This window comes from Martes martes, assembly GCF_963455335.1.
Source record: "Martes martes genome assembly, chromosome: 7".
Lineage (NCBI taxonomy): Eukaryota > Metazoa > Chordata > Mammalia > Carnivora > Mustelidae > Martes > Martes martes.
In genome coordinates, this window is record NC_137894.1 from 103889312 (window position 1) to 103916242 (window position 26931).

Sequence of the window (26931 nt, forward strand, 5' to 3'; positions counted from 1 at the left end):
AGACTTGGAGGAACGAGCCACAGAGGAGAAGGCTATTGGTTGAAAGAGCAGCCAATGAGAGAGCCTGTTACTAGTCTGTGGGCTGCGGTATTGGGGGAGCGCTTTAGGCCTTGAAGCCTTTGGTCTCTTGGAGATTTCAGCGGGATGAGTTCAATCGGGACTGGGGTGAGTTTGCTGTGTTTTAGCGTACTGGCCTACGGATTAGCGTTGAGGGGAAATCGCACAGACCTATTGGGGTGCGCCGCTTCGGGGTGCGCCGGGTCTGCCCTCGGCCAAGTGGGCCGCTTCCAGTTGTCTGGTGACCGGCAGTCTTTCCTGCGCTAATTTGTAGGCCCTCGTTTGCGGTGACGGTAACCTGAAGCTTTTCAGCTCAGGTGTAGCGGGCTTGGCGGCGCAGCACTGAGATTTTGGAGCCTCTTTGGATCGCTGAGTCACTTTCTTTAGCCGCTTAGCGAAACCGAAAGTGGGAACTCGTGGAGCCTGTTTTAACGAGTGAAGGGTTTGGGCTATCGTGAGCTTCTTGAGAACCACTGAGGCAAGGCGGCTTGAGATTCCAAGGTCTGAGACGGAGCTTTCCATGGACCGTCTTTGCAGGTCCCAGGGTGCTGCTGCTGACTCATTGGGCCTTCCTGTCTTGCCTTCGAGTGTACTGACCGTCCGCTTAGTAGGTAGACTAATAGAAAAATTGTCTGAAAAGTGAAATCTGAAGAGTCCTTTACGTTTTTCTTTTGTCCCAGCTTTCCCTATACAAATTACTTAACATCACTTGGAGAGACCATACCGTAAACATTTAAATCATTAGCCAGGGACTTAAACCGCCTCTTAATAGACCCGAGGGTTTTGGACTTAGACTTGTTAACTTACTCAGTTTACTACTTTCCTGTGTTAAACGTACATATGCAGTCTTTTGCTTATTCCTTTTATGTATTTTTCCATACAGAAAATCTAGTTTTTGTTTAGAAGTATTGGATGTGCACTAGAGGCATTGAATAATGGGTTTCTAAATTCATCAGTTTCACTTTAAACAAGATTTTGATACTCAGCATTAAGGCCAAGATACTGGTTTTCCGAGTTTGATAACAGGCGATTTACGTTTTGAATGGTTTAATTCATCTGGGTATGAGATGCTAAGATTATGTCATAACATTTTAAAATTAGTAAATGCTCAGTTATGAATGTTGTAGCAAATTGATTTTGCAACTACATTAATATTACCTTAAGGGGCGCCTGGGTGGCTCAGTGGGTTAAAGCCTCTGCCTTCGGCTCAGGTCATGATCCCAGGGTCTTGGGATCAAGCCCCACATTGGGCTCTGTGCTCAGCGGGGAGTCTGCTTCCCCCTCTCTGCCTCTGCCTGCGTCTCTGACTACTTGTGGTCTCTGTCAATAAATAAATAAAATCTTAAAAAATACTACCTTTAATTAATAGTGTTTCACCCTGAATACCTTTTAAAAGTACTGGATAATTGTAAACATGTGAGGTATTTTGGTATTAAAATAGTAGAGTTAAGAATCTTCATTTAATAAATCAGGAAATTGAGACTCAGGAAGCATCACTGTTGAAGGCATATTTTTGGTCTTCACTTCTCCCAAGAACTCCAGGTATGAAGACCTGTGTACTTGACATTTCTCTCCATTTGATGTTTTTGTTTTTTTTTTTTAAGATTTTTAAATTTATTTATTGAGAGAGAGTAAGCGAGAAAGAGAGCAAGCCCGAGAGCACGGGCAGAGGCAGAAGGAGAAGCAGACTCCCCATTGGGCAGGGAGCGAAATGTAGGGCTCTATCCCAGGACCCCAGAATCATGGCTTGAGGGGAAGGCAGAAACCTAAGGGATTGGGCCATTCAGACGCCTCACCACTTGGTTGTTTAATAGGCATTTTAAACTACATGTCCAGAGTAGAGCTCTGAGTTTCCCTCCCCTTGCTATTTTGCATCTCCTACAGTTTTCAGCTCAGTGAATGGTCCAATTCTAATTGCTCAAGTGAAAAGCGTCTATGATTCACATTTAATTTCTTTATGTTACTCCTTGAGCCAATCCATTAACAAGGTTGTTTTGTTTTGTTTTAAAACTCTCTTCTCAAAATATTGTCTTTATCTCTTTTCCTGGTCTAAACCACCACCTCTGGGATACTTGATTTCTCTTCCATCCTTGTTCTCTCTACAGTTTGTTTTCTAGGTGAAATTAAAAAAAAAAAAATTAGATCCTATCACCCTCTCGACCCTCTCCCCCATCCAAGCTTAAAATCCAGTGACTTCCAGTTGCATTTTTTTTTAAGATTTTATTATTTATTTGCGAGAGAGAGAGAGAGAGAGAGAGAACACAAGCAGGGGGAGTGGGAGAGAGAGAAGCAAACTCCCCACTGAGCAAGGAGCCCTGTACAGGACTCAATCCTGGGACTAAGGCAGTTGCTCAATCAACTGAGCCACCCAGTCGCCCCCTTCCAGTTGCATTTAGAATAAGATGCGAACTTCTTACTTCAGCCTAGGAGACTCAAAATAGTTTAGTTTTTACATGCTTCTGATATGATTTACTCTTCTCTCCACCACTTAGTGCTCAAGACACAATGGCCTGTTTCTTTTCCTCATTGTGCTAGGCTTATTTCTACCCTCCATATCCTAAATGGCTAGTTTTTTGTTATTTAGGTCTGGCCACGCCTAAGTAATTAAACCTGACTGTCTAGCAAGGCCTTCCTTGATCAGGTAGTCTGTACTAGGCTCTCAGACTGCCACTTCACCCTGTCTTATTTTCATCATAATCCTTTTTCTGGTTTACTGTTGTACTTCCAGCTCCTAGATTTGTGCCTGGTTTCATTTGAAAATGAAAGACTTCAAGAATGATTAGTCTTTATATTCCCTTATAGTGACTACATGTAATAGATGCTTATTAAAAGTTTGAATACTATATTTTTTCTCTAGGGTTTGTTAGTGCTGCAGCAGTGAATTAACATGTTCTGACTGTTGTTCTATTTCTACCATACTATACCATAGGTATATCTTTTTTTTTTTTTTTTAAGATTTTACTTATTTATTTGACAGACAGAGATCACAAGTAGGCAGAGAGGCAGGCGGAGAGAGAGGAAGGGAAGCAGGAGCCCTGCTGAGCAGAGAGCCCGATGTGTGGCTCGATCCCAGGACCCCAGGATCGAGACCTGAGCCGAAGGCAGAGGCTTTAACCCACTGAGACACCCAGGCGCCCTGGTATACCTTGTTTTATTGTAGTTCACAGATACTGCCTTTTTTTGTTGCTGTTAAGAAATTGAAGGGTTGTAGTAACTGTGCATTAAGCAAGTCTGTTGGTGCCAATTTTCCAACAGCATTTGTTCACCTTGTGTCTCTGTCACATTTTGGTAATTCTCACAATATTTTAAACTTTTTCATTATTAGTAAGTTTGTTATGGTGATTTGTGATCAGTGATTATCACTCACTGAAAGCTCAGAAGATGGTTAGCATTTTTTAGCAAAAAGGTATCTTTTTTTAAAGACTTTACTTATTTATTTGATGAAGAGAGATCATAAGTAGGCAGATAGGCAGGCAGAGAGAGAGGGGGAAACAGGCTCCCTGCAGAGCAGAGAGCCCGATGCGGGGCTCGATCCCAGGACCCTGAGATCATGACCTGAACTGAAGGCAGAGGCTTAATCCACTGAGCCACCCAGGTGCCCCCAAAAAGTATTTTTTTAATTAAGGTATATACATTTTTTTGTCTGTCTGTTTTTAGTCATAATGCTACTGCACACCTGGTAGACTACAGTATAGTGTAAACATAACTTTAGGGGTGCTTGGGTGGCTCAGTTGGTTAAGCATCCAATTCTTTTTTTAAAAGATTTTATTATTGGGACGCCAATATTGGTGGCTCGGTTGGTTGGGCAGCTGCGTTCGGCTTGGGTCATGGTCCCGGCGTCCTGGGATCAAGTCCCGCATCGGGCTCCTTGCTCAGCGGGGAGCCTGCTTCTCCCTCTGCCTCAGCCTGTGCTCATTCTCTCTGACAAATGAATAAATAAAATCTTAAAAAAAAAAAGATTTTATTATTACAGAGAGAGTGTGTGCACAAACTGGGGGAACAGCAGGAAGGGGCAGGCAGAGAGAGAAGCTGGCTCTCCACTGAGCAGGGAACCTGATGTGGGACTGGGTTCCAGGACCCTGGGATAATGACCCAAGCCAAAGGCAGATGCTTATTTGACTGAGCCACCCAGGAGTCCCTTACGGGTCCACCTCCTGATTTTGGCTCAGGTCATGATCTCAGGGTCCTGAGATCGAGTCCCTTGTGAGGCTGTGTATTGAGCATGAAGCCTGCCTGAGAGTCTCTCTCTCCACCCTCATGGTTTCTCTCTCGCTTTCAAAAAACCAGAAAGCCAAAAAACAGAAACAAATAACCCCAAAACCCCCAAAACTGGGAATGCAGAATGCACTGGGAATCCAGAGAACTCATTTTATTCACTTTATTGTGGTGGTCTGGAACCCAGAGTATCTCCATTTTGTACAAAAATGAACTTTGTGTTCTGTGTGGAAAAAATTTTGACTTTACCTGGGATTTGTATCTGTTGGCTTTTCTTTTTAGATTTTATTTTTAAGTTATCTCTGCATGCAACACAACCCCAAGATTAAGAGTTGCATGCTCGACTGACCAAGCCAGCCAGGCACTTGTCTATTGCTTTTCAATAGCAGAAATCTAAAGTAGCTTTTTTCTTGGCTGCTCTTGCTGCTCTGACATGCTTCCTTTTCTTCTTCAAAGCAAAATCTTTGAGATTTAACACACATACATTTCTTTCTTCTTTCCCCTGACTTCCTGTCTTTCTGTTTTAATCTCTACACCCCAAGTGGGGCTCAAACTCACAACCCTGAGACCAAGAGCCGCATGCTCTACCAACTGAGCCAACCGGGCACCTCTTAACATGCATTTCTGATGTGTAAGCCATTTAGAAAGGAAGGTGGTGAGGTTATTAACTGCCAGAAATACATAATTTAAGCTTATTGTTGCCTTTTTCCTCCTAGTATGACCTGTCAGCCTCTACATTCTCTCCTGATGGAAGAGTTTTTCAAGTTGAATATGCTATGAAGGCTGTGGAAAATAGTAGGTAAGAAACATTGTTTTATTTGGAATTTATCATGTTTTAACATAATTAAATATCTCCTTTTGTATATTTTTGGTAATTAGGCTTTGTTATATCACTTTGGCACACAAAATAATAGGAACCCTAAAATAATCTCAGTTTATTAGTCATTTCCAGATCTCTTTTTAGGTCAGATCTTTCCATGAACCTCAGTCCTATATTTCTGGTTGGTTCTGAGATTGTCCACTTAGACATTCTACCGTGTTTCAAATATAGTGTATAAAACCAAATTCATTATCATCTTTGCTATCCCATTTTCCTTTTTGAAATTCTTGATTCATATCCTTATGTCCCTGGCCATTGAGTTTGTTACTTTGTCATTTTATCTTTCATTTGTTTGTGTTTTAAAAGTCCTATGCAGTTAGTCACGTTTGTCCCAGTAGGAATTTTTTTTTTCCTGTTCTGGGGCCATGCTCCAAAAGGTATAGGAACACTTAAGATATCTTCCATGTCTTTCTGTTGGACTCACTTCCTTCACTCTTTTTTTTTTTTTTTTTTTAAATTTTATTTATTTGACAGAGAAAGCAAGCGCACAAGTAGACAGAGAGGCAGGCAGAGGGAGAGGGAGAAGCGGGCACTCCACTGGGCAGGGAACCTGACGTGGGGCTTGATCCCAGGACCCCCGGATCATGATCCGAGCTGAAGGCAGTCGCCCAACCGACTGAACCAACCAGGTCCCTCCTTCACTCTGTCTTTTTTTGCTTAGAGTAATGAGCCAGAATAATTCCTTGGTTACCCCTGTAACATCTTAGTTAAATTATTAGCTTGTTGACAAATTCTGTTAAGTACTTAATTGAAGAAATTTTGGAGTTACATTTACATGATCATTACATCTTGGAATCTTTGGGATGACTTAAAAGACTTTTAAAAAATAATATATTTCATAATATCTCATTCACATCTCTTAAAGGATTTTTTTTTTTTTTTGAGGGGGGCCTAGTAAACAAATGGTGTTGGTGTTTGAGCCCAAGTTTTTCCTTATAATGAAAACTTTTGGAGTAGAGGCGGAGTAGGGAAATGTTTGCAGAATTTTAGAAAAGTCCACATTTAATACTCTGTGCTAGTACCAGTTTCTGCTTACATTTTTAATGTATGATTATGGAAGTTTCATATAGTGGAGACTGTCACTTGTCTTTGCATGGGCTCACATGTAGCAAGCCCTCAATAGTTAATGAATAAGTGTTCATTTTTTATGCCATCCTTTGGTTAGAAGAAGACATGGATTCTTAGTGGCTTATGAAATATTAAAAATTTGGGGAAAAATACATTTTAAGTCCTTTTATAGGATTTGTAATGAAGCTAGTTTATTTTGTGTTTAATGTTACTGTTTTAGAGATACTGGTACTTACAAGCTGTTGGTGTCTGATACTATAATAGAAGTAAGGCTGAAATGTATTTGTCACTGTCATGTAGAAGTCTGATAGAGTTCAGAAGAGTGTCAGAATCAAGAAAAAAAGTTGACATATTTTCTTCCTATTGTTAAGATAGGCCCTTAGACCAAGGAGCTGGAGAAAGACTTGGAAAAAGTTACTGTTTTTCTCTTCTTCTTTTGCAATGTTGCATTTTCACTGGTTTAAAAAGCTGGAAAAGGAAGTCTTAATTGAAAAGAACTGGAGACACCATATGTAATATAAAAAATTGAGACTAGTTTATGAGGGTCTGTGTATTTTAGGAATTTGTTTTCTGTAAACTATTTCTAAATATGGTTTAAAACAGTTACAGTACAGCAAATTAATTAAAAATTAAAACATAAAAAATGAATTTTTTTCTGCATAAGGAAAAACCAGGGAAATTCTTCTTTTTTTTTTTTTTTTAAAGATTTTATTTCTTTATTTGACAGAGAGAGATCACAAGTAGGCAAAGAGGCAGGCAGAGAGAGAGGGAGAAGCAGGCTTCCCGCTGAGCAGAGAGCCTGATGCAGGGCTTGATCCCAGGACTCTGAGATAATGACGTGAGGCAAAGGCAGAGGCTTAACCCACTGAGCCACCCAGGGCCCCCAGAAGTTCTTCTTTTAAAGGAGTTGATGTAACCTGGTATAATAGAATATTGAATGAGGATCAGAAAAATGTGGATTTTCCTTCTAGCTGCTGCTTAATGGAAATAATATATAGGGTGCCTCTATTTGGTCCTCTGAAAGTTATTTTTGTTTGTAAAATTGGGAGGTAGACCTTTACCCTGCCTTTACTTTACCATAAGAATGAAATATATGTAAAAACATTTGGACAATTTTTAAGTCCTGTTTAGGCACAGAATGTGGAAAATCAAAAAATTAGATTGTATATTAATTTTCATAATAGTCTGACATATAAGTTAATAGTTAGAAAATGTTTAGCCAAATAATTTAGGATTATATTCTGGCAGTGGGGAGCAGAGGGAGAGGGACAGGCAGATTCCCTGCTGAGTGTGGAGTCCAACACAGGGCTAGATCCAGGACCCTGAGATCATGACCTGAGACCAAGGATGGGACACTCAACCTACTGAGCCATCCTGGTGCCCCTATCTTTTAAGCATAGGAAGGAACTACTAAAACAAATAATCAGTGACATATAAGTGAATACTTAAAAACACTTTATTGAAGTATATATACCATGATCATAACTATTTTATCAAAGTATGTACCTAGAAGGTAATATACACACACAAAAAAGGGAAAGATTAAATTATAAACTATAATTTTCCCCGTTAGCTTCATTGAGGAGCCCAGGTACTAAAGGATTGTGCAGTGTAACAATGAGTGTTAGATTGTTTGGAATAAAAATTAAAATTTTGATCTTAGGACCTCTTTTTACTTGGGAAAAAACCCAAAAACATCAGAACCCAAAACATTGAGGACTTCAGAGAGGATTTATTTATTAGGCTTTAGTTCCATCAGTATCTACCATGATCAGTGAACTTTTATTCATGTTATTGGATCTGTCAATATTTATCACATTAGAAATTAAAACTGAGAAAACAGGGGTGCCTGGGTGGGATAGTTGTTAAGCATCTGCCTTCGGCGGAGGTCATGATCCCAGGGTCCTGGGATTGAGTCCTACATCAGGCTCCCTACTCAGTGGGGAGCCTGCTTCTCCCTCTGCCTGCTGCTCCCCCTGTTTGTGCTCTCTCTAACAAATAAATAAAATCTTTAAAAATAAAAACAAACAAAAAAACCAATAAAACTGAGAAAATAAAAAATACTTAATTCACTAATAATTACAGTTGTAGAGGCGCCTGGGTGGCTCAGTCATTGGGCGTCTGCCTTCAGCTCAGGCCCCATGGTCCCAGGGTCCTGGGATTGAGCCTTGCATTGGGCTTCCTGCTCAGAGGGAAGCCTGCTTCTCCCTCTCCCCCTGCTTGTGTTCCCTCTCTCTCTCTCTCTGTCTCTGTCAAATAAATGAATAAAAAAGTAAAATAAAAATAAGTAAAAATAGGGGCACCTGGGTGGCTCAGTGGGTTAAGCCTCTGCCTTCAACTCAGGTCGTGATCCCAGGGTCCTGGGATTGAGCCTCGCATTGGGCTCTCCGCTCAGTGGGGGGTCTGCTTCCCCTCTCCCCCTACTTCTCTGTCTACTTGTGATCTCTGTCAAATAAATAAATAAAATCTTTAAAAAAAAATAAGTAAAAATAGTAAAATAAAATAATCATAGTTGCTTGTTAATGTAAGTAATAAATTAACATTAAACTATTTAATTTTTTAAATTAACATTTTTTGCTTCAGGGGTACAGGTCTGTGAATCATCAGTCTTAGACAATTCACAGCACTCACCATAGCACATACCCTTCCCAATGTCCATAACCCAGCTCCCCTATCCTTCCCCTCCCACTGCCCAGCAACCCTCAGTTTGTTTCCTGGGATTAAGAGTAAACTGTTTAATATTAGTAACATTTTTAATGAAAAGTAACTTTTCCACAATATAAAACAAATGTAGTGAGAAGACTGGCATTGTTCTACATTTTTGTAAATCTCAATAGTTAATTGAAGCTTAATGTGAGACATTCTCATTATCAGCTTCAATATGTCGTTACTTCCGTTGAAGCCTGTGAAGCGAATGAGGCTTTATACAGGTAAGTAGTTGGAAAAGTGAGGCATATTTTAATAGCCTTTTCAGATAATTATGGATGTTGTTTTTTGACACTATACCAAAATTGGACAAATAATAGTTTTTTTAAAGGTTAGTTGCAGTATAGTGTCTGAAAACTTAATGATGAGCTTTTCGTAGTTTTACATTAAAATCTGTTAGACTGTTTTGCACTTCAGATGTTTTACCCATGCATGTAAGTTGGTCATTTGGAAAATATTGGTTCACTGTGCAATGACAGGTCATCCAAATTTGATATTTTTCATCTATCTATGGGAATAGTCAGAAATGTCAACACTTGTTAATATCACCACTGTTCTGATTTAGAAAATTGTAAGTTTTGGGGTGCCTGGGTGGCTTAAGCCTCTGCCTTCGGCTCAGGTCATGATCTCGGGGTCCTAGGACAGAGCCCTGCATTGGGCTGTCTACTCGGCGGGGGGCCTGCTTCCTCCGCTCTCTCTGCCTGCCTCTCTGCCTACTTGTGATCTCTCTCTGTGTGTCAAATAAATAAATAAAATCTTTTTAAAAAATAAATAAATAAAAATTGTAAGTTTTGGGAAATAGACAACCTCATGGTGATGAATTTATTTCCTAAAATTCCAATTTATGCTTGAAAACTTGAGTCTTATCACAGGCAATAAAATACTGTCCATTTTTCCTCAAAATTGACAGGCTTATTTCATTCTAGGGGGAAAAAAAGTCTGCCTTATACATGATAACTGTAGTTTGTCTGACATTGATGGTAAAAACAGGTATTCTCTGAAAAAGTTCACAACAGTTTTATTAGTACCTTTTTTCCTTTAGGCAACCATATTTTGATGTTTGAGTACCTTTCATTTCATTATGATAATAATAAAAAGACCAGGTACTCACGGTTGTTGCCTAGTAAAATTATTGCTTTCTTTAAATACTAGAATAGCTTTTAAAAATTACTGCTTTCTCAAGGACTTTTTTTTTTTTTAAAGATTTTATTTATTTCTCAGAGAAAGAGAGCACAAGCAGGGGGAGCAGCAGGCAGAGGGAGGAGCAGGCTCTCTGGTGAGCAGGGAGCCACAACAGGACTCACTTCTAGGACCCCAGGATCATGACCCCAACCAAAGGCAGATGCTTAACTGAGCCATTCAGGCATGCCCTTCCTAACAAATTTTTTTTTAACTGTGAGAGGTTTTGTTTTGTTTTGTTTTGTTTTAATGTGAGTGCATAGCAATGAGAATACAGTGATTAGTAGTTCACTACTACCATTTGTTTCACTGCCTTGGTTTGTGTTAAAGTGCCAGCAGTTTTACCCACTAATGCTTCTCTGTTGTACCAACAGTGCAAATGTCCATATAGTGGAAAAAAAAATGGTGTCTTATATTCTTAAGAAAATAATTTTGAGGAGTGCCTAGGTGGCTCAGTAGGTTAAGCCTCTGCCTTCGGCTCGGGTCATGATCTCAGGGTCCTGGGATAGAGTTCCGCATCGGGCTTTCTGCTCGGCAGGGAGCCTGCTTCCTCCTCTTTCTCTGCCTGCCTCTCTGCCTACTTTTGATCTCTCTCTCTCTTTCAAATAAATAAATAAATAAATTCTTTAAAAAAAAATAATTTTGACTTCCCATACCCCTTTGAAGGTTTTTTCAGGGATGCTCAGGGGTGTTCATAGACCATATTTTGATAACTTGTAGTTTGGAAAAAGAATGTTTTAGATTTAAATAGTGAGAATGATGATGACTTGGAATAATTAGGAAAGGCTACCTGAGGCTGTAGAGTTTAAGGTCGAGTGAGTTTGCAGAAGTTTGTGGAGAATTATTTAAATATGCAGTGGTGAGGAGGAAGTGTATTTTAGAACCCAGGATAACCTCAATAAAGACAAAAAAGCAAAAATGAACATAAGGTGTTTGGGGAATGACAGGTTGAATTCAGTAGTATGTGGGATTTATAATAGGAAACTTAATAAGCTATAAATGTAATTTGTAGATTCTCAGCAATTTTGAAAGCTGGGCCAAGGAGTTTAAACTGAAAGGGGAGCATTGAAGATACCGGAAATGTGAGGAAGGAGTGTCTGAAATTTTTTGTGGAATTTATGTGCAGCTCTGTTCATTTTTCTGGTTATTTTCGTCAGAACTCCCTTTTTATTAAAATGATTAGTAGAACAAAGTTAATGATGTATTTTTAACTTGAAATGGTAGAATATAATTTCTTCACATTTCATTTAAGAGATTGAAATCCATTTTGTTTTAAGAAGTTGTTCAAAATGTGTATTATATTCTTTTATATACTTATAATAAGCAGTGGTCATTGCAGAAAAAGCAAATTAGCAAAAGAATTCTAAGCTTTCCACCTGGATTAGTTATGTTAACTTTTGTTTGTATATAACCTGTTTTTTCTATGCATTTTAAATGGACAAGAACTAAGTCAGCATTTGTTATAATGTGGATATCATATGCCACTCTGCCATTCTGTACATATTTTTATGTCATGATATGCTAAGTTTTTTGGGGGGTCATCTGGTGTTTATTTATATAGACCTAATTTATCACACTGTAGGTGTCCTCTTTCTAGTTTTCAGATGTATTTGCTTTAATGTATTAACATGTTGTAAAAAACTAAATGTTACCTATTTGTTTTTTTTAATTTATGAAGTTTCTTTTATTTTCAGTTAAAAAAATTGATTTTCTTCTACTTGTTCCAGTACAGCTATTGGAATCAGATGTAAAGATGGCGTTGTCTTTGGGGTAGAAAAGTTAGTCCTTTCTAAACTTTATGAAGAAGGTTCCAACAAACGACTTTTTAATGTTGATCGGCATGTTGGAATGGTAGGTCACATTTAAAAAATGTTCCTTTTTGCCTTGTCCAATTTGTTGTGAAGTTACTGTTTAGAATATATTAAAATGTGATTTTAAGAACCATTTATTACTTTATGCTGAGGCAGAAAGAGATGAGAGAGCAGCCATAGAAGTAATCTCAGAGAGTTACTGGCTTTTGAACAGTTCACTAAGAAAGGTAATGTTCTTATAACCTGACTGGAGACATACAGGAGAAATCAAATTGCCTTAAGAAAAGGGAGGAGGGGAGAGAGGTGGGAAGTATGTGTAGAAGAGATATCTTGGCATTATAGGTAAGGGGTATGCTTGAGAGGCATAGAATCTTCAGCTTTTCATCTCTCTTGTGGGAATCACTGTCCTATTAAAGATGTTATCAGGTAGAAAATACCTCACTAAAAGGTGGAGCACCAAGAAAGGATGTTTAATGAAAGGAAGAGTGAACACATCCTTTTAAATAGGTTCATAGACATCACTATTTGTTTTGTGCAGATGGAGTCTTGAGTGACTGCTTTACATAATTGCAAGTGAATCCATAAATACATTACTGGTATATACTGAAGTCATTCTATTTAGATGTTGGACTTTGTTCAGTCAGAACAATAAGCAAAACAAATAATGGAGTGATTCTAGCCCTGTTTAGTGAGAAGGCAAGGAAGAAAACGTGTGTGCTAGAACCACTTCACATAAATTATCTTGTTTAAGTCTGACATCCCAGTGAAAGTAATATTAATCCCATTTTTAGAGATAAGAAAACAAGACCCACAGCTGGTAAAGAAATAAAATGGGATCAGACTTGGGTCTGCATGGTCTGCATGTTGAGATCTTATAGGCCCCACTTATTCTGCTCTTATTTTTTGTATTTATAAATGAGATGTGTTACACACGAACACAAAAGGGCCAATAAAATATAAGCAGTAAACTATAAAGCTATAGATAATTTTTTTTTCTGAACATATATTCTCTCCAGAACAAATTTATTATTGCCAGTGAAACTGACACGGCTTTTCTTCTGACATTTTGGACTGCTGTATTTATTTATTTTTAGAATTTTAGTTGATACACAATGTGAAACTGGTGTGCTTTGATGAAACTTGCCAGATTGGAACCCAGCTGCTAGGAGGGAACTAGTGAATTATGCATTCTTTCACTTAGTAAAAACAAACTTTAGGTAGGTGTATTTTGAAAAAAATCATGTATGCTTAAAGGTACTTTAGCGATGGGAAAACTTTGTCTTAGAAATTTAAAATCTGTTACATTTGTTATTTAAAGCCAGGAAACTGATGCGGTTCCTTATAGGTGGAATGGCAAAACATCACCTGTAGAAGAGGGTTGGAGATAATGAAGGGTTAATATTCTGTCTCCACAGTTGTCACAAGTGGTTTGAGGATTATTGGACTTCACAGTAAGCTTTCTCCAAAGCAATAGAAGATTCTTTAAATGGTGAAACTTACTGGCTGGGTAACTTTGGGGAAGTTATTCTAAACACAATTGCCTCACCTCCGAAGTAGGGCAAATAGGACCTACCTTGTAACAGTTGTTACAAGGTTAAAAATTACTAGAATGCTTAGCATGTAGTAAGTACTCACTATGTATTAGAAATTTTCATCACTACTACTACTAATAGCAGTAGAAAAAATGCTGTCATTCTGATACCACTTACTTTTAAACTCTGTAAATTTCCTAAGCTGGTGGTTTGTGAACTTTCTTGGTCCCCAGGACTAAGTGTTTCAGTAATATTTTTTTTTAATGGCTTTCCTACGCCAAAAGAAGTATCGAATGGTTCGGATTACGCATTTAGGTCTCAATAACTTGGTGTTTATGTTCTAAAAACTTAGTAGCTGTAAGAGAAAAAATACACATACAATTAAAGAAAAAGAGTTTTATTTTTAAACAATTAAACTTCCTAATTTGCACTGCACAACTTCCTAAACTGTGGAATCAGATTATGTGTGTCCCTCCCCTCCATTTCCTGTTCCACATGCATTTTTGTGTGGTACTTACTTTTTTATCATAGCAACCCAGGTGCTCAACAGTACAATGGCATTATAAGAAATACAGAATGATCTGATGTTGAAACTGTGAACTACTTCAACAACTGTATCCCCCAAATTCCAAATGTTCTGTAACTGAGTTCACTGTAGTGCCCTAGCAACTCTTGGCACATGGTTTGGTAATTGTAGTTGTAAGCTACCAGTCTTGGAAGATGTATGGTTTGTCACTGCCGTTTATAATAGTCAATAAGCTGAAAAAGATTTGAGGTTGTGTCTTTTAGACCAAAACTTTTAGTAATTTGAACATAGAACTGCTTTAAAATAGAGATCAGTCCTGATCTATTCTGGTTGTTGCCTATTTATAGTGAGTTGGTAAATTGGGATACATGAAGGATTAATTATAGAAATATTCCTTGTAAATGTCATCATTCAGCAAACAATGAAATTACACTTGGTAAATTTCTGAATTTTAATTCCATACTTTTATTTTGATCCCAGCCAATCAGAATGCCAGAATGCCTTATAAAGAGCTTTAAGTCAAATTATTTTTAGTGGTGATGCTTGTTAAAATATTAAGCCTACAGTAATTACACACTTTCCTTGATTTGTGATAGGAATGTATTTATCTACTAATGGTACGTACTTTCTTTCAGGCAGTAGCAGGTTTGTTGGCAGATGCTCGTTCGTTAGCAGATATTGCAAGAGAAGAAGCTTCCAACTTTAGATCTAATTTTGGCTATAACATTCCATTAAAAGTAAGTTGATAATATGTTGAGGAGCCTTTTGAACAGTAGTAGAAATTTGCTGATAAGCTCTTCTGTTTCTTCCCCTCATAGCATCTTGCAGACAGAGTGGCCATGTACGTACATGCGTATACACTTTACAGTGCTGTTCGACCTTTCGGCTGCAGGTATGAAATTTTGTGAGATTCAGTCAGATCTATACTGTTTTTCCCCAGTATCTTAGCTTTTTATACCCCTAGAAGTATGAGCTATGACCAAGAAGTATTAGGGCAATGATAAAACTGTGTACATCAAAACAAAAACTCTGAATAGTGAAAAAGACTGTACAGATTTGAAGTGATAATAAAACAGAGAACTCCTAGTAATAACTTTAATCTGATTATAATGCATTCTCTGGAAGAAGGTGGTCAAAAGGTATAAAGGTTCAAATTAAGTGTTAGGGATGTAATGTACAGTATGATGACTATAGTTAACAGTGCAGTGTGACTTACAGGAAGGTTGCTGAATACATTCTCAGAATTTTTGTCAGAAGGAGAAAAGTTTTTTTCTCTTTTTATTTTATTTTATGAGAGGATGGATGTCACTAAACCTGTTGTAAGCATTTCACAATAATGTAAATCAGACCATCATGCTTTTACACAGTAAGTGATGCATGTCGGTTATTTCTCAGTAAAACCAGAAAAAAATTCTCTGGTGTCAGACCCCAGCATTCTCAGGAAACAACAAATTGACTTTAAATATATTCTCTTTTGACATTAGAAGGTAGCCAGCTAAAGGGAGATTTCAGTTTTCTCATTAATTTCCATCGGCTACACTTACATTAAGCAGTTAGGTGCAATGCTCTCAATTGATGAAGTGCTGATATTTTTATTTTGGGGGAAAAGCTGAGATTCAATTGCATCAAGACTTGGAATACATGTAAATATTTAAATAGGGCTCAGAGACCTATCATCACTCTAGATGTTCCTAAAAAGACATGTTTAGTTTGTAACATTAAAGAAATAAATAGTTCTGTTTGATCAAAGTAAAACATTTACTAGCATCTGATTGCTTGCCACTGTTAAAAGGCTATAGAAAGTTTATCAGCTATAGTCCTGCCTTTCAGTTGTTTATAATCAGTCATATTTAAATTACTGAGGATGGATGTTAGAGAAAACCTGAGTTTTAGCCAGTAAGTTAGGCCTGCAGACATTTTTTATATTGTTGTTCTTAAGGTTCTCATTTAAATTACATTGAGACACTTTGCTTTCAGACTTCATAGAATGCTTTTCAACTTCTTTTAACCTTTGAATGCTCTGAATTCATCATTTCTCTAACGGAGTAAGAATAGTGGAGAACTTTTTCAGTAAATATTGAACATATACTATGAGTTAGTCATAGATATTTGTGAGAGGACAGGACACAGAGAAGAGTATGTTTTCATTGATAGCTTTATAGGTGATAGGATATACACTGACTATAGTGGGCCCAGCACCAGTTAGGAAATGGCTGCTTTCTTGGAGAGATGGCAAGGAAAAGAATGTGAGATGTAGGTGGAATGGTAAGAGTATTTCATGAAAAGGGTATGAAACTACCTGGGCATTCCAGGTAATGCCGAGGTAGTAAGGATTTGTTGGTGTGTAGGAGGGGTACTGAAGATGTAGGAAAGGGCAAGATCACACAGAAGTCTGTGTTCCATACCAAGGAAAACATTGAAGGGTTTTTAAATTACAACGAGTTATATATTCTGAAGGATAAGTTTTATGGAATATGGAAGGAAATGATTGTAGGGCTGAGAACTGGACAGCTGGGTGTTACGGTAGTCTATACATGAACTGATACATAAGATGAAGCTGGTTTCTTTTCTACTTTGAGGGTAAACTAAATCACAATTTCAGAAAATCACTAATTTATGTGATTAACAGCCTAATTTTAATTGGTCAAACATATAAAAATACATTAAATCAGTTTGGATTACTGTAGAAAAAGAACTGGAGGAATATTGGGGAATAGTCAAGAAAGAATGAGGGGTGTAATAAGAGTTTGAGGCAGATTAAATGTATCCCTGTTAGTTTTGTTATCTTGGCTTTTTCATGTGTATGCCTTTACCTGTTGGGCCTTCTCATTGGTTTTCCATCGGTCATTACTCCTTTGTCTTCACTGCTGTCTTCCCAGGAAAGTTTCATCAGCAAATTTAATACTAAAGAAACCCATATAAATTTAGAACAGTTTCAAGTATGTACTAGTCTTTGTTGAAATTACCTGATCAAAGTGTTTATTATGAGTTATGTGTATTAGTTTATCGTAGAAGGTATTGTATGTTTACTGAATTTTTAATATTTTTATGGTATTAAGGACCATGGTTTAAACTATTACTTTCATGCAGTTTCATGTTAGGGTCTTACAGTGTGAATGATGGTGCACAGCTCTACATGATTGACCCATCAGGAGTTTCATATGTGAGTAATTTTAAATCATGAATTTCTATTTTTAGTTTAATGGTATCTCATTAGCATGTAAACCATGTATTTGGATTACATAAAGTTTCTTTAAAATTAATTCAAGGAAAGTAATAATTTCTTGTTTATCATTAATAATAGCCTATAAATATGAGGCAGAGGAAAGATATATTGCTTTCAGTGTGCTGTTTACAGAAACTGCATTTCAAGATGTGGTATTTCCTTTATTGTGAAAATACTAACAATTTCCAAAACTAAAACCTTCCTTTTAAAAAAAATGATTTTAAATGGGATTTCTTGCATCTTTACTTATGTCTCTTCTGAGATATTTATGGTTTTTACTAATTACAAAAAAGACTTTATATTTTGTTATTATATATATAAGTATAAATGGGAATGCTTTCATTTAAAAAAAGTTTTTCAGTATAATAAATGGTTTAGAGTATTGAATTATCTCAGTTTCTTTTTGTCATAATGCTAAAAGTTTTTCCATTCCTAACCTCAAAAACATCTCTAGTTTATGAAGTAGAATATATAATAATGTTAATTTTTCTTGTATAGAACCTCTACTAAAAATAATCCACATTATTCTAGAATTTCTTTTTTGAAACCCCTGGTGTTCATTAGATGTTTTGTATTTCTCTGTACTTACTTTTGAAAGTCATTCAGCATCCTTTTGTTAATCTTTAAATAGACAGTCATAGCCACTAATGATTTTAGGATAGTATATCAATTTAATTGAATAATATCTGTAATTTTTGGTGTGTTTTTTTTTAAATAGGGTTATTGGGGTTGTGCCATTGGCAAAGCCAGGCAAGCTGCAAAGACAGAAATAGAAAAACTTCAGGTAATTTAATTCTTGAATTTTCCTGTTAATATCATCCTCATGTAGTGATTTCTTATCACCACAAATGAAACCTTTTTGTTTAAGGATTCAGAGTATGGTTTGCTGTTCTGAGCAGTTTTCTGAATATTAGAAACTAAGAAATCTGGAGAATTTCTTTTATATATATATTATATATATGAGAGAGAGATGTGTGTCTGTGTGTGTGTGTGTGTGTGTACATATATATGATACCAGTAAGAGTTGTGTCATGGAGTCCTTTATAATTATGGCTACTGATAAACCTGTTAATCCAGAAAAGTACATATGGAAATTTTCATATAATTTCACAGTCCTTGGGGCACAAGGGTGGCTCAGTCAGTTAAGCATCTGACTCTTGATCTTGGCTCAGGTCTTGATCTCATAATCGTAAGTTCAAGCCCCAGACTGAACTCCACACTAGACATGGAGTCTACTTTAAAAAAATAATAATGAAATAATTTCAGTGCTTGAGGCCCGTTCGTGGAGGGAGCTCTGTAACCCTTAGTGTGAGAACTCTGGTATTTCACTATTTCATTTCTTCTCTGGATCACAGCTTTTATCTGTGCAGTCTATGTCATGGTGCTTCTATTTCCTTTGTTCCTATCTCGGTAAGGCATAAAAACCTGTTATAGCTACTCACTTTTTGTTCCCCCAAGAACCATAATTTATTAGTGTAAAAAGTTTTGTTTTAATGTGCTGATTTTCTTTTCAGCCCAGTTGATCAACTTAATGTTGAAACAGTATTTGCTCACTCTTGCTTATCAGAAACTTCCCTTAAAGGCATGCGTGTGTGTGTGTGTGTGTGTGTATACATACACTTGAAAATACAGTATTTAGAGCATCTATCCTTCTGTCTTTCTGAGGTTAAATCCTAACAAGATACAGGAATACTAACAAATCCTAGCTAAGAATGGAGAAACATCACTTTAATTGAGGAACATGTATGTATACTTAATGACAAAAACATGCTCTAAATCAGAGGTCAGCAAACTATGGCACACTGTCTTCTTTCTAAAGTTTTATTGGAACACAGTCACAGTCAGTCCCTGGCTGCTTTCACACTACAGAAGTATTGTTTAAGAGTTGGAACAGAGGCCAAAGACCATATGGACCATATGGCTCTGTATAGAAAGGAGTTTGCCAGCCTGCGTTCTACGTCCTTGCTCTGGCTTTTCTTCTCATGTTGCTTATGAAGAATGTTATGTTATGAAATAAAAATTTCATGAACATATATAAAAATATAATTGTCATTTAAAATACGCTTTTTCAGGGTGCTGGGTGGCTCAGTCAGTTAAGCGTCTAACTCTTGGTTTTGGCTTAGGTCATGATCTCGTGGGTAGTGAGAACAAGCCCTGAGTTGGGCTCCATATTCAGTCTGCCTGGAGATTATCTTAGTTTGCTCTTTGCCCACACTCCTGTGCTCTTTCTCAAAAAAACTAAATCTAAAGAAAAAATAGGCTTTTTCAAAAAGTTTGCTTAAATTTGCCTTTATTATAAGATTAATTCACTCATCATACAACTTAACTATAAAGGGAAAAATATGAAGAGAGATTGGGGAATCTATGCCTATAAGGGGAAAAATATGAAGGTACCTTTTACTTCACCCCCAAATTAACATGAAAAAATGTAAATGTCAGCAAAGATAACAACACAACTATCTCCATGTACATTGAAGTTATTTTCCAGTTTTTTTGTTTTTGTTTTTAATTTTATTTTTTCAGTGTTCCAAGATTGTTTATGCACCACAACCCAGTGCTCCATGCAATACGTGCCCTCCTTAATACCCACCACCAGGCCCTTCCACCTCCCACCCTATTTTCCATTTTTTTAAAAAAATATTTTATTTATTTATTTGACAGGCAGAGATCACAAGTAGGCAGAGAGGCAGGCAGAGAGAGAGGAGGAAGCAGGCTCCCTGTTGAGCAGAGAGCCCGATGCAGGGCTCTATCCCAGGACCCTGGGATCATGACCTGAGCTGAAGGCAGAGGCTTTAACCCACTGAGCCACCCAGGCGCCCCCTATTTTCCAGTTTTATCCATTTTTTTCCTGAACTATTTGAAACAGTTAGTGACACTATATCCCTAAATGCCTCAGTATTCATCTCTGTAGAATATTATCACACCTAAGATATCAGATAGTAGTCTACAAACTGCCTCAGTATTCTCAAGTGTCATTTTGTAACTTTTTCAAACCATGATATAATTAAGGCTAACACTTTGAATTTCAATTGTATCTCTTCTATTTTAAGTCCTACCCTAAAAAAAAGGAGGGTGGTGCTTGGGTAGCTCAGTTGGTTAAGCATCTGCCTTCAGCTCAGGTCATGATCCCAGGGTGCTAGATTGAGGGAGTCCTGCATCAGGCTCTCTGCCCAGCAGGGAGTCTGCTTCTCCCTATGCCCTTCCCCACCCCGACACTCCTGCTCTCCCTTCCACTCTCTCAAAAACAAGTAAATCTTAACCAGTTTGTTTTTTCGGGGAAAGGGAGATCTCAAGCAGGCTCTGAGTGCAGAGCCCGACTTGGGGCTCGATTTCACCAACGTGAGATCACCGCCTGAGCCGAAACCAGATTTGGACCTGAGCCACCAGTACTAATTTTTTGAAGCCCATGCCAGTTGTTTTTGTAGTTAGTCCTACATACTAGGTTTGTGTATTTCCTGACAAGACTGTTATTCTTTTTTTTTTTTAAGATTTTATTTACTTATTTGCCAGACCAAGAGTTCACAAGTAGGCAGAGAGGGGTGGGGGGGAAGCAGGCTCCCTGCTGAGCAGAGCCCGATGTGGGGCTCAATCCCAGGACCCTGGGATCATGACCAGAGCTGAAGGCAGAGGCTTTAACCCGCTGAGCCACCCAGGTGCCCCAAGACTGGTATTCTTAAATACAGTACTTTGGTTTTGATTTTATGTCTGAGACCCTATGTCAAAAGTATGGGTTATTGACAGTTGTGAAAAGAATCTGAAAATAGTAAGTGGAAAGTTCTCCTTTTGACTCATGACTCAATATTTTATTTTCCATAGATGAAAGAAATGACCTGCCGTGATGTTGTTAAAGAAGTTGCAAAAATGTAAGTTGGAATTTTAATTATCATTGACAAAAATATTTCATTTAACCTTATACATTAATTCTAAAGGCCTGTTTTGTTTTGAAATAATGTAATGCCAAATTTTTAGAAGGTGAGTTTAACATTCTAAAAAATCTCAGTAAGGAGAATACTCATATTTCAAATGCTAGTGAATGGGATGTGAAAAAATAGCTTTTGACAAAACTATGTAGGTAAAAGAATTCAAGAGTAGGAGGATACAGTGTGGACCTCTAGGAGCTTCATTTGCTAGCTCCTACTCTCTCAAATCTCCGAAGTCCCAATAACAGAAATTTGGTTTATGAACTTTATTTTAGGTTGACAGTTAGTCATTTCTACACATGAAGCTGGCTCCTTTATATGGTCAGTTTTTTGGGGGGGCAAGTACGTTAATCATAAAGGCTTTTCTAAGAAGATGAGAAGCGTATTTCAGTACATTTAAGAACAGCTTTAAGAAAGCCTGAAGTGGTTCATGTTACTTATAGGTACTTAGTGTAGAATGCTTATGTGACTACAATAAGTATCAACTAAGTCCATAAACCTAAGTGGAATGCTTCAGAATTCATGATTCTTCCAGATCAAATAATGTAGGCATGGGGTATTAAAAAAAAAAATCCAGTAAAATGCTAGTTTTGCAGCCAGCTTTTCAGATTTAAAAATAATAAACATACTATTCCACATTAGAACTACATCAACATGGTCTAGTCAGTAGTTTGTGCAAATGTCTCAGGTTTTACAGTTAATACATGCGAGAAAAATAAAGTCCTACAGGCTCCATTACATATTTAAATGGTATTCTTAATCTCTTCTAAAACGGATAGTTGCAGTAACATGCTTAAGTGTTTTATGATTTTGTCACCATTCTTGCTGCTGCCATATTATCTCCTCCCTACCCCCGTTTGACCAAGAGACCTCTCTCCTCTTTCCAGTTGTGAAGCAGCAGAACCCATTCTGTTATTGTCACTTAATAACATGAGGAGCTCTAGGAATTATCTTACAGTAGAACCACTTGGAAGATAAAGAATCCTCACTGAGTTGTACAGCAGCTTATTAGTATTATTTTTTAAGAGAGGGACAGAGCAGAGGTAGAGGGACAGAGAGAATCCTATGCAAGGCTCCACACCCAGTGCAGAGCCCAACTTGCTCAATCTCACAACCCTGTATTCATGACCTGAGTGGAAAACAAGTTGGATGCTCAACTGAGAGCTACCCAGGTACCCCTGTACAACAGTTTAAATGTGATAAACTCCATTTCCTTCACTGAGGAGTGCTTCTGGAAATCAGCCCTTACCACACCCTTGTTCAGGTGTAACAGTAGACATTAATTAGTTCCATGTAGGAAAACCTTCCCCTTATCATTTAATAAAATGGAACACTGTGTATCTTTTACTTAGTCTAGAAAATTAAGATGCTTTCTTGTTCTATAGTAAGACTTTAAAAATATCCTCCAAAGTAAAGGGTGTGAAGATGTTAGGAAAGGTAAAATAAGAAAGCTTTGCTCTGATACTTTTAATGTTGTGACAGTGCCTCCCTTTTTTTTTTTTTTTTTAAGGGATTTTATTTATTTATCTGACAGAGATCAGGGCAGAGAGCCCGATGTGGGGCTCGATCCCAGGACCCTGAGATCATGACCTGAGCTGAAGGCAGAGGCTTTAACCCACTGAGCCACCCAGGTGCCCCAGTGCCTCCCTTTTTTTAAAAATTACAGTTTGGCATGTATTATAATTTGAAGGCCAGGTTAAGGGGCATATAGTTTTTTTTTTTTTAATAGAATTTATTTATTTATTTGACAGACAGAGATCACAAGGAGGCAGAGAGGCAGGCAGAGAAAGAGGGGGAAGCAGGTTCCCTGCTGAGCAGAGAGCCCGATGTGGGGCTCGATTCCAGGACCCTGGGATCATGACCTGAGCCGAAGACAGAGGCTTTAACCCTCTGAGCCACCCAGGCGCCCCAAGGGGCATATAGTTCTTATAAAATGGATAAAGGGTTTAAAAAGATACCTGCTAAGAAGCTTCAGATTGAAGAGACCTATAATAATTGCAAGCTAATAATTTGTTTTAAAAATCATTTACTGAAAGGAATAAACAAATATCCTGAAAAGGTACAGTTGTAATAATGGCCTTTTCCCATTTGAATCTGTGTTCCTTTTAAGGTGTCTTTTTGAGTCGTGTGTCTACAATACAACAGTATCAAACAACTTGGGTTGTAAACACTCCTTTGTAGTATTTAATTTTATATCCATCCTTGTGTATTGTCTTTTCAAGACTTAATTTATTTTAGAAACAGAGCAAGAGGGAGAGCAGGGGAAGGGCTGAGAGTAGAGGGAGACTCTTAAGCAAGTCCTGGTGCTGAGTATGGAGCCCATCTATCCTATGACCCTGAGGATTATGACCTGAGCCAGAATCAGGAGTCTGATGCTGAACTGACTGAGTCACTCAGCCTATATTTAGTCTTTTCTAGGAGTGTTCCTAAATATAAACTGTAATGTGTCTAGTCTATAATTTTATAAATATTTGTGTTAGGGATGGGTGTTCTAATTTGTGCTGACTGGGTACATGTTTGCAGTGACCAAGTAAATGTTAATTTTCCCTTTTGTGTTCTAGAATTTACATAGTACATGATGAAGTTAAGGATAAAGCTTTTGAACTAGAGCTCAGCTGGGTTGGTGAAAGTAAGTTATTTTTGTACATTTATTTGCTCTGAGTCATCTGTACCAAACCTAATTTAAAACTGGGGGGCTTTTTTCCTTTTTAAATCTTAAAAATAATTTGGTAATGACATATATATATATATATACAGAAAAGTACACAAAGAACAGATTAATTGATGAATTATCATAACATGGATATACTCATGTAACCACTGTGTGCTCTCTGATCAAAAATAGACCAGTTCCCTTAGGTCTCTTTGAATTTATAGTTCTCTACCTTGTTCCCAAAGGTAACCACTACTTTCAATTCTAACTCATAGTTTTGCCTATTCAGTTTTATGTAAGTGAATTGTACAGTGTATATATGCTACATAGTATATATATTCTTTTATCCCTGATTTACTTCAGCATTGTTTGTGTAAATTGTGTGTGCTGTACAGTATTTGTTCATTTGCCTTGCTTTATAGTATTCTGTTGTCCAAATATCACACAATTTATTCATTTCTTCTGATACTGGTTAGTTGGGCTCTTTTCATTTTTAACTATAGTGTAGCTGTGGATGTCTTGTGTAATAATTTTGGTACACACATGTAGCATTTCTTTGGAAATATACCTAAGAGTCGAATTGCTGAGTCATGAAACATGCATAAGTTCAAGTGCAGTGGGTAGTACCAAAGTATGTTTTACCACTCCGTTCCTTTCTAATATAAAGCAGTCCAGAACAAATTTACAAGGTAGTTATTTTTGAAGAGGAAGTTCTGCTTAATTGACTAATGTACTTTTTTGAAACATCCATTTACTGAGAATCACCATTTTTTTTCTTACAATATTAACCATGGATGGGGTTTCAAAATCAATCAAAATTAACTAAAAAATTAATCATGCTGCACATTAATAAATGCTCAGAATTTATCATAGCATCAGGATAAATCATTGTATAATTTACTTGTTTTCATAAGAGCTAAATTTGGACAGATTTAATCTTACGTGGAGAAAACACAAAATAAAATTTCTGAGCTTGTGGCATTACTCACAGTACAAAATTTTTTTTTTTTTTAAAGATTTTATTTATTTATTTGGCAGAGACAGACACAGCAAGAGAGGGAACACAAGCAGGGGGAGTGGGAGAGGGAAAAGCAGGCCCCCCGCCGAGGGGAGAGCCCAATGCAGGGCTTGATCCCAGGATCCTGGGATCAGGACTGGAGCTGAAGGCAGACGCTTAACGACTGAGCCACCCAGGCGCCCCAACAATTTTTAACACTAGATGGATTATACCTATGGATTGGGTAGATAATTGTGTTGGAAATCACAATGTAGTCATCATTTCTAATTCATTTAAATATATGGCTTAATTTGCAGTAACTAAAGGAAGACATGAAATTGTTCCAAAAGATATAAAGGAAGAGGCAGAGAAATATGCTAAGGTAAGCTACAGCATGTGACAGTTCTAGCTAAAAGTATGAAAGTAAGTGCTGAATAATAAAGGAACTTGGTTGATTTCTCTTCAATAACACTTAAGAGTTGAACTGAACAAAGGTTAGAAATTTTCTGGGTTATCTTCAGTGGGGATAGGGTTGCCCTGGTTCCAAAAATGTTGTATGTGAAAATGGTAAGAATTTTTCAGGACATTTAATGCTTTCATATTGTTTGTTCTGTCAAGAATATTTCATGTTGTGTGTTCTATCAAGAATATAGTCAGTTGATTATTAGAATAAGATATACTTAATTACCCTTTTCTTTCCTTGGGTAGGTTATCTTGAGTCATTGTTCATCTTCAGTTATAAAGAATTTTCAATGACAAGTGCTTAATAGATTCAGCTTGTAACAATATTAAAAATTGATTTTAAACACTTTCTCTTAACAGGAATCATTGAAGGAAGAAGATGAATCAGATGATGATAATATGTAACATTTCAGCACCTATTTTAAATTTCTAATACAGTCCCATGTAATAACTCTTTAGCCCTATGGATTATCTACCAATTTTCATTAAATTTTTGTCTTGTAACAATTGAAGTTGCTGGGAATATTTGAGTACATATTTATTTACTTGGTATTTAAATGAAGGTTTATGCTTACTGAAAAATTCCTTAAGATACGGTAAAAGGCAGCTTTGGAATCATTAATTCAAAGCTCCATTCATCATTCACCTAGAATATAAAGATCACTTATTGTTGGTTTTGTGCAGTTAAGTCCCTACCAACTCAGTAAGTATTACTTGATGCCATTACCCAGTTTTGTATTTAGTGAAATTATTGCTGGTCATCAGCCACAGTTAACCTTTTTTTTTTTTAAAGATTTTATTTATTTGACAGAGAGAGATCACAAGTAGGCAGAGAGGCAGGCAGAGAGAGAGGAAGGGAAGCAGGTTCCCCACCGAGCAGAGAGCCCAACGCGGGGCTCGATCCCAGGACCCTGAGATCATGACCCGAGCCGAAGGCAGCGGCTTAACCCACTGAGCCACCCAGGCGCCCCCTTTTTTTTTTTTTTTTTTTAAAGATTTTTTATTTATTTATTTGACAGAGATTACAAGTAGGCAGAGAGGCAGGCGGGGCGGGGGTGGGGGGCAGAAGCAGGCTGCCCGCTGAACAGAGAGCCCGATGGGGGGCTCGATCTTAGGACCCTGGGATCATGACCTGAGCTTTAACCCACTGAGCCACCCAGGTGCCCCAGCCACAGCTAACTTTTAAGTGTGACATACAAGAAAGATGTTTTAGGTTGGAGAAGGTTGGTGAAGAATTTCTTCCCCCTTTCATTTTGGTGAAGCGTGGATTTAAGGATCCAGAAAGTCTCTCTTCCGTCACTTAAAAAATTTCATGGTCTGTATAGTTCAGTGGAAGTACCCATAATTTATGCAACATAAGAAGTTAGAATATAATCAGTACTGAGGCCTCCAAGAACTATCATAACCTGAACAGCAGTACTCAGAGAAGAAGAAACAGTTTGTAACCTAGGCCAGGTATGTCAGGTATACACACCCTTTACTGGGCTCATGCCAGTATCACTCCCACTGTTGCTTTCCTAACAAGGTAATCTACTCATTGAGTTTGGCAGCAGGATACTGCTGGACTTTGAACATCTGTGAAGTTCAAATAGCAAATCATTATACACGAATAGCTAACTACTATACAAACAATGCAAAACTATTATCTCATTATCATGGCTTTCATGTAAAATTACACACATTTTACAATTAAACATTT

General features: G+C 37.4%; 1 protein-coding gene and 1 long non-coding RNA gene across 3 annotated transcripts in view; one reads left to right on the forward strand and one right to left on the reverse strand.

Annotated features, from left to right (window-relative positions):
* On the forward strand, window positions 1-25755 carry PSMA3 (proteasome 20S subunit alpha 3). 2 transcript variants are annotated; one of them, XM_080808355.1, is made up of 11 exons: window positions 1-165; window positions 4989-5071; window positions 11833-11956; window positions 14610-14711; window positions 14793-14866; window positions 17065-17137; window positions 17919-17984; window positions 21017-21063; window positions 23682-23749; window positions 25088-25152; window positions 25593-25755. In XM_080808355.1, exons 1-11 carry the CDS (start codon window positions 145-147, stop codon window positions 25635-25637), a joined length of 768 nt encoding a protein of 255 aa, XP_080664481.1. In that variant the 5' UTR covers window positions 1-144; the 3' UTR covers window positions 25638-25755. The 2 variants fall into 2 exon arrangements, with proteins under 2 accessions (XP_080664481.1, XP_080664482.1); XM_080808356.1 differs by having other exon boundaries at window positions 122-165; window positions 11838-11956.
* Window positions 13832-26931, reverse strand: part of LOC308345830 — a 33272-nt gene continuing 20172 nt past the window's right edge. The window contains exons 4-5 of the long non-coding RNA XR_013967115.1: window positions 16788-16878; window positions 13832-14860 (exon numbers count right to left, since the gene is read on the reverse strand). This is a non-coding gene — a long non-coding RNA (uncharacterized lncRNA). The remainder of the gene's footprint in view (window positions 14861-16787; window positions 16879-26931) is intronic.